Source organism: Macaca mulatta, chromosome 1 (assembly GCF_049350105.2).
Source record: "Macaca mulatta isolate MMU2019108-1 chromosome 1, T2T-MMU8v2.0, whole genome shotgun sequence".
In the NCBI taxonomy this organism is placed as follows: Eukaryota; Metazoa; Chordata; class Mammalia; order Primates; family Cercopithecidae; genus Macaca; species Macaca mulatta.
In genome coordinates this window covers 114,006,113-114,019,571 of record NC_133406.1, presented here as the reverse complement: position 1 = coordinate 114,019,571, position 13,459 = coordinate 114,006,113, and the positions used below count along the sequence as shown (strand labels likewise).

Sequence of the window (13,459 nt, the reverse complement as noted above, 5' to 3'; positions counted from 1 at the left end):
GCCTTCAGCTTCATCTATATTGCACAAAGAATATATTTTAGCAAAGATGTGAAATCAATGAAGATGCTCAGCAACAGTGAACTGAATAAAGAAAATGTGATTCATGTACAAACATCACGGAATACTATGCAACCATTAAAAAGTCCATGGATGGGACTTTCTGATTATCTTTAAGAAGTAGTCTCAGAACTTTCTGTCCTGGAGATGAAGGCAGGAAGTATTTATCCATTGTCTTCTTTCACTTTCCCTCACTATCATCATTTGTCAAATCTGTGCCCATATGTATTGACTACTCCACACTTCCCAGTGGTACACACACAAGCATTCCATGAGTGCCCTGCACTGCAGTATCATAGGAGCCCCAGAACAAGAAGAGAGAGGTATGCAGTATGGTCCGGCAGAGCAACCTTATCAGGTATCTTCTGCACAAAGCCCATCCACGCCTACATGAAAAGAGTCATATGACTGTGTATGGATAAAAGGCAGGGCAGAGAGAATTTGCAGGGAGATCCATGAGGTGTCAATACAGTTAATCAGCAAGTCCAAGAAAGGTCAGTCTTTGATGTTAATAAAAACAGTGAGCAGTGTTCTTTCATCCTGAGAAGGACAGACATAAAAGTCAGAGGACTATGGGGATACGTTAGTTGCAATCAGCAGCCATATGGCTTCCCAGTAAATCCATGGCTGATCCAGCACCACTGATGAGGAAACTGAGCTTTCTTGTATAGTGAAAAAAAAAAGCAGCTGGGGGGTCTTTACACCTAGCTATTCAATGTAATTTAGAAAAAACAGCAGAAGAATAAAATGAGAAAGTTTAGAAGCTAGACTGAGAATAGCGCTGACTGAGGGAGAGGAGATATGTCAAGTGAGTGCATCAGGTCAACACCTAAAGAGCATTCTGAATGAAAGTTCCCCCAAGACATATGGGTCTAGGAAAGACATGGGAGGCAGGGACCCAGCCTCAGAGCTGAGGTTCAGGTCGGCCAGGTCCTGGCCCTGGTGGCATGGAGGACCGAGAAGCAGGAAGCAGGTTGCCTTGGGCCTGATAATCCCACCATATTGCAAACAAAGTGTGCTTATAATTCCCTTTGTAGGGTCTACAGGGAGCAGGTTTGAGGAGAGGCCTGTGTCCAAGTCTAGAAAAGAGCTCAACTGATGCAAGAGGCATGGTGATGACAGTGGCCACAGATCAAAGTGAAGTGACTACTTAAACAAGGAGAGAGAGAAATAGATATGTGGATGTATTCGTCCATTTTCATGCTGCTGACAAAGACAAAACAGGGACTGGGCAATTTACAACAAAAAGAAGTTTAATGGACTTAGAGTTCCACATGGCTGGAGAGGCCTCACAATCATGACAGAAGGCAAGGAGAAGCACATCACATATTACATGGATGGCAGTAGGCAAAGAGAGAGCTTGTACAGAACTCCTCTTTTTCAAAACCATCAGCTATCTTGAGACTTATTCACTATCACGAGAACAGCACGGGAAAGACCTCCCCCCATGATTCAATTACCTCCCACCAGGTCCCTCCCACAACATGTGAGAACTCAAAATGAGAGCTGGGTGGGAACACAGCCAAATCATAGTGGGTAAAATGACAGAAACATCTCTTTCTTGCTAAGCTCTTACAGCTTTTCTCAGCTTACACCATAGGGCCTGCCGCAAGGAAGGATTTCCCCTATAAAAAATTTCCTGGTATTCTCAAAACAGCCTCTGGTGTCTCTTTGCAAATAATATCATCCATCCGTCTCTCCATCCTTCCATTCATTCATTCATTTATTCTATAATTGTCAATTCTCTGAGCAGCTACTACACAACAGGCATCATGTGAAAATGGAAGGTAGAACAGTGGCTAAGCAGAGGAACCTCTGGTGGTAGCTGGCTGGTCCTGGGCTGAAGTTCATGAGAGGTGACACAGCTGTGCAGCCAGCAGGTGCTCTACAAACATTTAGATGAATGAAAATAGTGAGGGAGTGACCATCCAACACCTGGATTTGAAGGATAGTTTGGGTTCTCCAAAAACCACACTAGCAACAGGTTGTATACTGCAGGTAGGCCTGGATTAGTGACCTAAATTTCATCTTATCTTGAGGAGAGTGAACTTTGATATAAGGGCTCAGGGAATCCCAGCTCCTTTGTTCCTTCCCATGTTGGCTGCAGAGAAGGAATTCCCCATGAAAACCAGGGTCTTCAGGGCCTGCTGTCACAATGGACAGAATAAACGGATGGACTAAAAGGGCCAAGTTGCTCCAGAGCTTCTGAATGTGACCATTCTTGCCAGAGTTTCACTGCTCAGAACTCTCCTTCATAGAAAGAGGTTAGCCTGCCCTTATGCTATTTACCCTGAGTTCCTCCTTGGAGAAAAGGCTTTTTAGAACCAAAAGAATCATTTTAGTTTCTCCTTTCCCCTGCCAGGCAAGAGTATACTAAGTGATGGATTCACAGAATATTACTACTTTTCACCTGGTCACCATGCCTTTGGCCTTCCAGAAGAACCAGAAATACCTATTGTTTATCTCTACATTCACTTCAAATATTAAACAGCCCTACAAGTGTCACCTGTGCTGAGGATTAGACTCTTGCAGAAGATAGGACTGTTTCTGGTTCCAGCAGCCCCAGAATGTCTTCCTTCTCTCTCTTTCAGCCCACACCACCCTCCCTGTAAACATTACACCTGGGAGCAAAGGGTGCTCATGGGGATAAAGCCCAGGTGACATCCTTGTCAGACAGCAAGTGCCACAGGTTTCATCACAAAAGTGAGTCAACCGGTGGATAAGGGAAGAGGGGTGAATCATGTCTGACAGGTAAGGAATGTAGGCACAGCAGCCCAGATAGATCCTGTTTCCTTGAGGCAGGGCTTGCTCCCTGCATAAAAGAGCCAGTTGGCTGGGAACACTACGCCAGTTCCAAGGGATCAAACGGAGTATTCCTCCCTGCACACCAGGTCAGTCTCTTTACTTGGAACTCTTTAGCATCCATTCTATGTATTTAATTTTTATTAGAGTATCCTTGGCCTTCTTGGTATTTCTTTTCCTCATTATTTAATTTGGTCATAGCCATGCAGACTGTTCAACTGAATTCTAACCTCTAGGAATATCTTCATTTTAAAAGTAATCATACTGTGGGCTTGAAGAGACTTTAGACATTATCAGTTCTTCTTCATTCACTCTTTCTGTGTCAGCAAGAAGGAGGTTGGTTTATTCAAGGATCCATAGTAAATTTGTCATAGAATAAGGACTAGAACCCAGGTCCACAGCACTTTCCCTGACATTATAATTCCTTCTTATTTATAATTTTAATACAGAGAATTTTATTCTTTCAGCAAATACTTTTGTGAGAGCTTACTATATTTGGCAATTTGGTTGCAAAGAAATAATTTAAGCAGCAGAAAATGTACTCTATGATACTACAATTTAATCAGGAAATAAGAGCTAAAATGCAATGTATAATAGTAACATCATTGCCAGGTGATTAGGGCAAGTTCTGTAATAGTTTGGGAATACAGAGATTTATGGAAGGTTTTCTCTAGAGAAGCCCCTAAAAGTCCCATATGAAGTGATTTGTGGTGTTTCGTTAGTGCTTGAATGAGCAGGAACAAAGAAAACATTTAAGACAGATGAGCACTTGAGCTAGGCCAGAGGTGGGATTGTGTAGTGTTCTAGAGAGGTCAGAGTTATATCATAGATGGTAAGCTATGATATTTATCAGAAATGAGTGGGTAGATTTAATTTATTAGGTTTTTTTTCAAATAGCCTCACATTTCCAATGATCCAGCATTATGAGTCTCATATTCCTGCTAGAAGCCTGTTATTGTGCTGTGTAGGAAGAAAGAGAGCACCAGGAGAGGCCTTGCTCCAGTGGAGCAAGAGCAAATCATCTTTGAGTTCCTCTTCTTCCAAGGCTCAGAAATTAATCAAGTATTCTTTGTGGTCAAGAAGAGGGAAGAACATTTGCTTTTTAAGAGACTTTAAGTGGTATTCACCATGGCTTATTCCCTAGTTATTCTCTGTTGAAATCATCTGTTCTGTCTCTAGGACCAGCCACTGTTGAAGCATGAGTTCCCAGCAGCAGAAGCAGCCCTGCACCCCACCCCCTCAGCTTCAGCAGCAGCAGGTGAAACAGCCTTGCCAGCCTCCACCCCAGGAACCATGCATCCCCAAAACCAAGGAGCCCTGCCTCCCCAAGGTGCCTGAGCCCTGCCACCCCAAAGTGCCTGAACCCTGCCAGCCCAAGGTTCCAGAGCCCTGCCACCCCAAGGTGCCTGAGCCCTGCCCTTCAACGGTCACTCCAGCACCAGCCCAGCAGAAGACCAAGCAGAAGTAATGTGGTCCACAGCCATGCCCTTGAGGAGCCAGCCAGCAGATGCTGAATCCCCTATCTCATTCTGCGTATGAGTCCCATTTGCCTTGCAATTAGCATTCTGCCTCCACCAAAAAAGAATGTGCTATGAAGCTTTATTTCCTATACACTCTGAGTCTCTGAATGAAGCTGAAGGTCTTAGTACCAGAGCTGGTTTTCAGCTGCTCAGAATTCATCTGAAGAGAGACTTAAGATCAAAGCAAATGATTCAGCTCCCTTATACCCCCATTAAATTCACTTTCAGTTCCACTTTTGACTGTGTGTCATTGACTCTACAACTTCATTCCTTTCCCTCATGAAGCAGGAGCTGTACAAAGAGATGGGTTGGTGAAAAAGGGCTTTGTCCAGAAGGCATCTGATACTCGCACTAGGAGGGTGAGGGGCTGCCCCCACAAGCATTCCTGGGCTGCCTATGGGAAGTTGTGCAATGCCACCTGGAGGCTGTTGCTTTGGGCATCCAGGGCTGGAGCAGGGCTCTCCTCTTGCAACTCGATGAGTCATGCCAGAGTTTAGTTAGCACCTGTCTAAGCTGACTCTGACTCACTAATCCTGAATGCCTTCCCTCCAAATCTGACTTTTAGACTGCTAACTTATCAGCCAATTGCTGTTTATTTCAAGTAATGTTTCTACATATGCTAACCCGCTCCTTCTCACTAATTTCTCTCTGATACCTACAACCTAGATTTCCAAAGACGCACAGACTCCGCTCTTTATCTCAATTAGTCATTTCTAGTCTCTGAGTGCCAACTCTGGACCAGAAACAGAATAAGGGAGATTTAAGGTGCTTGCCAGGGGCATTTGCAGTGCCCTGGAGGGATGTACTTCACTCCCTACCCCACCCCTCATTCAAAAACACATACACACATATACAACAACACATACGAGATCTGGAGTCCTCACAGAGTAATGCACAAAAGCTGATCCAGTTTGGAGACTGTTTCTCTCACACAGGTGCGAACCACGGAAGTGAGAACTGTAAAACCCACCCTCACTCATGTCCCTGTAGTATCAACATGTTTCCAGTCAAATTAAACAAGATAGAATTATCAACAGTGTATTCATATACATGTGCATATATGTTTATATTGATGGAAATATAGGTTACTTTTGCATGTAACTGGGAAACAAAGCAAGTTTTTCTGCAGTAGTATAAAAGAGATTCTTTTTCTTAAGATGGAAAATGAAATAATAAAACAATTACATGCCATTGATATAACTCAAGAAATTGTGATACTTTTGATCATGGCATTTTTACTTGATTGTATTATTTAAAATTACAAAGCCTATATGAAAAATGTTTACCCTAAAAGTTGTATTACCCTAAGGGTTTTCTTGTTTAATTAGTAGGTAAAATCTAACATCATATCCAAATATAAGTGCCTCCTAGCACCAAACCAATTAGCCAAGCAGAAAAAAAAGTGTTGTAATCATGCTAGTCAGCACAGATTAGCTACTATAACAACACCCCCTATGTTGTTGGGGCTTCATCGAGTAAAGGTTACTTTGCACTCATATAAAAGTCCAATATGGGTTAGTAAAGTCTCTGTTACACAGAGTCATGAAGAGACAGTCCTTCCTTCATATGTCTCACCATCTCTAAGTGCTATGCCCTATAAATCCAAGCATAAGAACAGGGAAATAGACTGAATATAAAGGTGCCCCTGCACTTACCCACTTGGAACAAGAAACGGCACGCATCTCTCAGTTCTTATTGACTTGTGTAGAACTTGGTCACATAGCCCTGTCAATCTCACAAAGTTAGGAAATGTAGTTTCTGGTGTGCTCAGAAATAAGAGGAAGACACAGATTTGGGTGAGCTTCTCAAGCTTCAGTCACAGAATAGCCTTCTTGTTCTCAAATATCCATCTGTTCCTTTTGTCTCATAAGCGGAACACAAACCCCTAAGGAAAAAAAAAAAAAACCTTATGGTCCCCGCCAGCTCAAAATCTAGGATCTCTAGATAACATGAAATTCTCTCCATCGTGTCTTCCTATGGCTCCTTTTGTTCAGCAAATTATGAAACAAACAAATGGGCCGTTTCTTCCTGTTATCCAGCAACCAATGACAATGCAGGTACAGGAGAGCTAAATCAAAACTACCATGTTCAAAGGAAGATAATGGTGACACATGGAGGCCTCTAGGCCTTAGTACTCTGAAATCCAACGGGGCAGGCATTGTGAAGCCACAGTCTTCCCACTCCAATAACCAGAAGTGGTAGAAGTTCCTTTTAAAGTGTTAATTCTGTTCTCTGAAAGGAACTCCTTTTAATTTTGCTATTCATTGTTCTGCCATCTGTAGAATTATCCTTTTTTTAATACTCTTCTCTATGATCAAACCTGAGGTGTGTATGGTGGATTGTGCCCTTCTTGGTTAAGTAAGCTTTGCAGCTCACTTTTCTTTCTTAAATTTTTTATTATTTTTTTCTTTTCTATAATTTCAACTTTTTTTTAGATTCAGGAGTTGATATGGTTTGGTTCTGTGTCCCCATCAAATCTCATGTGGAATTGTAATCCTCAGTGTTGGAGGAGGGGCCTGGTGGGAGGAGATTGGATCTTGGGGGCAGACTTCCCCCTTGCTGTTCTCATGATAGTGAGTGAGTTCTCACAAGATCTGGTTGTTTAAAAGTGTGTAGCACTTCCACCTTCGCTCTCTCTCCTGCTCTGCCATGTGAAGATGTGCCTGCTTCCTTTTTGCCTTCTGCCATAAGTGTAAGTTTCCTGAGGCCTTCCTAGCCATGCTCCCTGTACAGCCTCTGGAACTGTGAGTCATTGAAACCTCTTTTCTTTATAAATTACCCAGTCTCAGGTAGTTCTTTATAGCAATGCAAGAACAGACTAATACAGGGGTATACACTTGTAGGTTTGTTACATGGGTGTGTTGTGCGATGCTGAGGCTTGGAATATGAATGAGTCCATTACCCAGATAGTGAGCATAGTAACCAATAGGTAGTTTTTCAACCCATACCCACCTCGGTCCCTCCCCCCTCTATTACTCACCTGTGTCTATTGTTGCCATCTTTATGTCCATGAGTACCCAATTTTTCAGCGCCCATTTGTAAGTGAAAACATGTGGTATGTAGTTTTCTGTTCTCACATTAATTTGCTTAGGATAGTGGCTTCCAGCTCCATCCATGTTACTCCAAAGAACATGATTTAATTCTTTTTTCTGGCTGTGTAGCATTCCATGGTGTATATGTGCCACATTTTCTTTATCCAATCCACTGTTGATGGGCACCTAGGTTGATTCCATGACTTTGCTATTGTGAATAACACAGCAATGAACATACAAGTGGATGTGTCTCTTTGGTAAAATAATCTATTTTCTTTTGCATATATACTCAGTAATGGAATTGCTGTGTGAAATGGTAGCTCCATTTTAAGTTCTTTTAGAAATCTCCAAATTGCTTTCCACAATGACTGAACTAATTTATATTCCCATCAACTGTGTATAAACATTCTCTTTTCTCCACAGCCTTGGCAGCAACTGTTGGTTTTTGACTTTTTAAATAATAGCCATTCTAACTGGTGTGAGATCTCATGGTGGTTTTGATTTATATTTCTGTGGCGATTAGTGATGTTGAACACTTTTTCACGTTTTTTTGGCCACTTCTATGTCTTCTTTTGAGAAGTGTCTGTTCATATCTTTTGCCCACCTTTTAATGTGATTGTTTGGTTTTTGCTTGTTATGTTGTTTAAGTTTCTTTTAGATTCAGGATATTAGACCTTGTCAGATAATTTACAGATATCTTCTCCTATTGAGTAGGTTGTCTGTTTGCTCTGTTGAAAGTTCCTTTTGCTGTGAAGAGGCTCTTTAGTTTAACTAAGTCCCATTTGTCAACTTTTAGTTTCATTGCAATTCTTGTTAAGAACTTGGTCATAAACTCTTTCCCAAGACCAGTGTCCAGAATGGTGTTTCCTATGTTTTTTCCCAGGATTCTTATATTTGAGGCTTTACATTTAAATCTTTAATCCATCTTGAGTTAATTTTTGCAGATGGTGAAAGATAGAGGTCCAGTTTCATTCTTCTGCACATGGCTAGCCAGCTATCCCAGCACCATTTATTTAATAAAGAGTTCTTTCTCTGTTGCTCATTTTTGTTGACATTGTCAACAATTAAATGGCTGTAAGTGTACAGCTTTATTTCTGGGTTCTCTATTCTGTTTCATTGGTCTATGTGTCTGCTTTTGTGTCAGTATCATGCTGTTTTGGTTATTGTAGCATTATAGTATAGTTTAAAGGCAGGTAATGTGATGCCTCCAGCTTTGTTCTTTTTGTTTAGGATTGCTTTAGCTATTTGAGCTCTCTTTTGGTTTTATATGAATTTTAGAATAGGTTTTTCTAATTCTGTGAAAAACAGCATTCATAGTTTGAAAGGAACAGTGCTGAATCTGTAGATTGCTTTGGGCGGTATAGCCATTTAACAATGTACAAAATCAGTAGCATTTGTATACATCAATAATGTTCAATCTGAGAGTCAAATCAAAAATGGAATCCCATTTACAATAGCCATGGAAAAAAATAACTAGGAATACATATAATCAAGGAGATGAAAGGGAGAATATACAACATCCCTACAGGGAGAACTATAAAGCGCTGCTGAAAGAAATCATAGATAACACAAACAAATGAAAAAATTCCATGTCCATGGATGGGAAGAATGCAGCTCACTTTCTAACAAAGTGTGGTTTAAGGCTCTTAGAAAGCTGTTTTGCTTCATTTCCTTTTGTTTTGTTTTAAGATCTAGCTTGTGCTTACCTTGGGAATATGATTCCTCAAAAATTTAGTAGATTTCTAATCTATTTTCTTCTAGCTAGTTCTATATGCTAGTAACTATACCCACATTTCTTTCACAGATGAAATTCTTGTGCTTATTTATTCCTTCCTTTTTCCATGTCTTTCTTCCTCAACTGTGGCTTCTTTGACACTATTTGGAAAAATAAACTTAGATGTGATGACACTAAAACTTAATCTAATCTTAACTCCAAACCTGAGTTTTAAAGAACTTCTGTCTCTCAAAATTATTCTCGATTTTATCTTTCTATTTAGAAGTGATCGAGTTTCCCAACTTTGCGGATTTTTGGTTTCCTTGTATTCTCTTGCATTAATGTTTACAAAAGAGCCCATTTTCTTTGTTTTTAAAATACCTTTATTGACACAAAATTTACATACCATAAAATTCACCCTTTTGAAGTGTACATTCAATAGTCCTTCGTAGGTTCACAGTTACACAATTATCACCAGTATCTAATTTCCGAATCCTCTAATCACTCCTCCTCCAGATAACTCTATACCGATGGGTTGTCAATCCTCATTCCCCTGCCCCTGGACCCCAAGAAATCACAAGCCTACTTTCTGGTTCTATAAATTTGCCTATTCTGGACATTTCATATAAATAATATTATACAATATGTGGTCCTTTGTGTCTGGCTTCTTTAACTTTGCATAATATTTTAAATACTGATTTTTGCTGTAGCATGTATCAGTATTTCATTCTTTTTAATTGCCATCTTTATGTCATGAGTACCCAATGATTAGCTTCCATTCATAAGTGAGAACATGTGGTATTTGGTTTTCTGTTCTCATTTTAATTTATTCAGGATAATGGCCTCCAGTTTCATTCATGTTGCTGCAAAGGACATGATTTCTTCCTTTTTCATGGCTGTGTAGCATTCTATGGTGTATATGTAATTGTATGTATTCAATTGTAACTTTTTAATTTAATTGTAACTTTGTACCCATTTAATTATTATTTAATCATAATTAAATTGTATTATTTATATTTTGTTACTGTAATAATACAATTAATTGTATAGTTTAATTATAAATAAAAATTATAATTCATTATTATGTTTATTTATTTGTAACTTTATACCCATTTAATTGTAACTTTGTACCCATTAACTAACCTCTCCCCACCCTTCCCTCCCTCCCCTACATACTCCCTAATCCCTGGTAACCACTGTTCTACCCTCTATCTTCCTGAGAGTAACTTTATTAGCTCCAATATATGAAGGAGAACATACATTATTTGTCTTTCTGTGTCTTACTTATTTCATTTAACATAATGTCCTGTAGGTTCATCCGTGTTCTCACAAATAAGATTATATTCTTTTCGTTGCTGAATAGTGTTCTACTGTGTATATAAACCACATTTTCCTAATCCATTCATCTGTTACTGGACACTTAGGTGGATTCCATATCTTGGCTATTGTGCAAAGTGCTGTGATAAACAGGGGAATGCAAATATCTTTCTGACATACTAATTTCATCTCTTTTGGGTATACACCCTGTAGTGGGTTTGCAAGATCATATATTATTTCTATTTCTAACTTTTGAGGAGCTTTCATACTGTTTTCCATAACGGCTGTACACATGGTATTAGGTTTTCTGTTTCTGATTTCGTTGGCTTAGCATAATGGCCTCCAGTTTGATCCACATTGCTACAATAGACATGATCTGATTTTTTTTTATAGCTGTGTAGAATTAATGGCATATATTTATCACATTTTTTAAATCCACTCTACTATTGATGGGCATTTAGGTTGATTCTATGTCTTTGCTATAGTGAATATGGCTGGGATAAATATACACTTGCATGTGTCTTTATGTTAGGACAATTTATATTCCTTCGAGTATATACCCAACAGTGAGATTGCTGGGTCAAATGGTAGTTCTGTTTTCATGATGATGTATTGCTGCTAATAGACTACTATCAAATGAGTAGTAATGATATGTCAGGAATTGTGTCAACTGAATTCCTGATATTAATTCCATTTTATGCCCAAGATAAGTTTGTGATATAAATATTATTTTCCACATTTTGGAATAAAGAGATTAAAATCCTGGTTGATTTGTTCTTCAAATCAATCAAACACTAATTAAGGAAAATAAAAGGGGTTTAGAATGATATAAAAATAATCGTTGATATGACCCAAAATTCAGATGACAATAATTGTGAAATCCTGGTCCTGGGATAAGAGAAAGATAGAACTAAATCCAAATGATCATATAACATTACTAATAAAGCAAATTTGAAAAGAAACAAAAGATCCATTCACAAATATTATGCATAGATACTTTATTCAGGGAGTGAAAGGAAAGTGACAACTGCACAGGTGGTAGAAGCTCATGCCCAGGGGACAGACAGACACAGAAAACATCAACAGAATTCTCTGATGGTTCCCAGGGAGAGAGCTGCAGCTCTTTCTTCTGAAGCTCTGGAAGCCGGCACAGCCCAGGACTTCCTTTTCTCAGCTCCACCTGGACAGTGGCAGTATGGCAGCCTCAGAAAGGAAACCTTTTGCTGTCATGGATCATCACGGGCAGGTCACTGGCTAAGGAGAAAGAAGCTCCCTGTGCATCCATAGAAGGCTTTGGTGAGAAGATGCAGGTGGAGCTGTGGAACAAGGTGAGCCCATTATCTTTATCCTTTCATGGTCCTGATGAATCCTGAAGCTGTTACTTGCTCTTGGGTGGACACTTTGGCTGGCAGGGCGGGGAAGGTGTCACCGGAGGATATTTCTGCTGGCACTGCTGAGGTGGGCAGGGCTGTGGACACTTTGGTGGTGGGCAGGGCTCACGGCACTTCGGGGGTGGACATGGCTCTGGGCACTTTGGCGTGGGGCACACAGGAGGTGGCTGGCAGGGCTGCTTGTACTGCTGCTGTTGATAAGACATCCTGCTGGAGTCTCAGAATCTGACAGAAATGATACGACAGTGTTCACGGGAATGGACTCCTCCAGAGAGAGAAGCCAAAGCTTATGTAATACCATGAAATATTATTGCTCCCTCCAAGAAATTATTTAAACTCTTAACTGCCTTTTCAAGACTCCCTCATTTCCCCCTTCCACTTTAGCAAATTGCTTCCTTGGCCCTGGGAAATCTTGTGTTTTCTCATACAATTTTTCCAAGGAAAATATCTCTGTAGTAATGAACCAAGCATGTCATCTCTGTGAAAATAACATCTTTAGGAAAGGCAGTGACAAGTTCAGATACCATAAGCAATCTCACAAGCCATTTCTATTATCATTATCTGTAGTAAAGTCCCAGTGGGTTGATTTGAGCACAGAACAAAGGGCTGTTTGGGAAGGATTGTAGACTCTTGGCACCTGTTAAGACATAAACCTTTGAAAAAGACACCAGGAAAACATGGGGAAAAAATACTTTGTTCTTTTTTCTTCTTAAATTCAAAGCTTTCCTATTAAATTCTCTGTCCATATGGACACCTAACTGTATACAAGAAACAAGCTAAAATAGAATATCACCATACTCTAATTCTAAATTTCCATCTACTAAGTAACATCAAACCCATGGTCACACTTTGTCAACTTTATCAACCAAATTTGCTGTTTTCAGATTAAATTCAACATTTCAGGGCATAAAGAACTGAGGAACTTAAGGACTCACACTCACCAGGTTCTCCAAAGCAGATCAGTGCTAGAGTACCAGGAGTTTAAGAGTCGTGCAGCAGGGAACCTCTTTATAGGACTTGCTGCCCCACCCAGTGGGAAGTGGAACTGCCTAAAAGTGGGCTTGTCCAGCAACGTCCAAAGTAAATTGCAAATGTATCCATATCTGGCATGAGAGGGATTATCAAACTAGGAAATATCCTGTTCTGGGATCTCCCCACTGGGTTAAGTGCTCCTGACTCACAGAGGACCTGCCTTAGATCTCAGTTTCAGTGACTTATGTCAGAGATAATCGAGGGATTCTCTAACTGGTTGTCCAGGGCTCTCTTTCTTGATTGGGAACAATGATCCTTTCCTATCTTACCCCCTCTGAGTCATAAAACTTCCTGTCCTCATCCACTGTAGCTGAATGCCATATTGTTGTACATGAACCCAACTCTACCTCTACTTTCCTCCTACAATTGGCCAATGTACTAGAAGGAAGGAGAGACCTAACAAAGGCCTGAGCTAAGCTTTTTCTTTGCTAAGTTCCATGACGGCAGGCATGTCACCTCTCCTCCCTGGGATTATAAACAGAGGAGAATAATACTTACCTCTGGGTTTGCAGTTTGACCACATTGTGCTATCTGCTGATCCTGTTCAAGACTGAAATTTTCTTTGCCACCTATTTCTCGCATAAAACCTCAGAT

General features: G+C 40.2%; 2 protein-coding genes across 2 annotated transcripts; one reads left to right on the top strand and one right to left on the bottom strand.

Annotated features, from left to right (window-relative positions):
• Positions 1 to 4,038: 4,038 nt before the first annotated feature.
• Positions 4,039 to 4,612, top strand: SPRR1B (small proline rich protein 1B; the record flags this gene model as incomplete). The annotated part of the gene is given in 1 exon segment (NM_001032963.1): positions 4,039 to 4,612. A coding segment is annotated over 1 exon segment (270 nt). The 3' UTR covers positions 4,328 to 4,612.
• Positions 4,613 to 11,423: 6,811 nt separating this feature from the next.
• On the bottom strand, positions 11,424 to 12,860 carry LOC717871 (small proline-rich protein 2D). The gene is made up of 2 exons (XM_001109858.5): positions 12,775 to 12,860; positions 11,424 to 12,058 (listed from the first exon to the last, which is right to left on the bottom strand). The coding sequence occupies exon 2, from the start codon at positions 12,037 to 12,039 to the stop codon at positions 11,821 to 11,823; it is 219 nt and encodes a 72-aa protein (XP_001109858.4). The 5' UTR covers positions 12,040 to 12,058; positions 12,775 to 12,860; the 3' UTR covers positions 11,424 to 11,820.
• Positions 12,861 to 13,459: the final 599 nt, after the last annotated feature.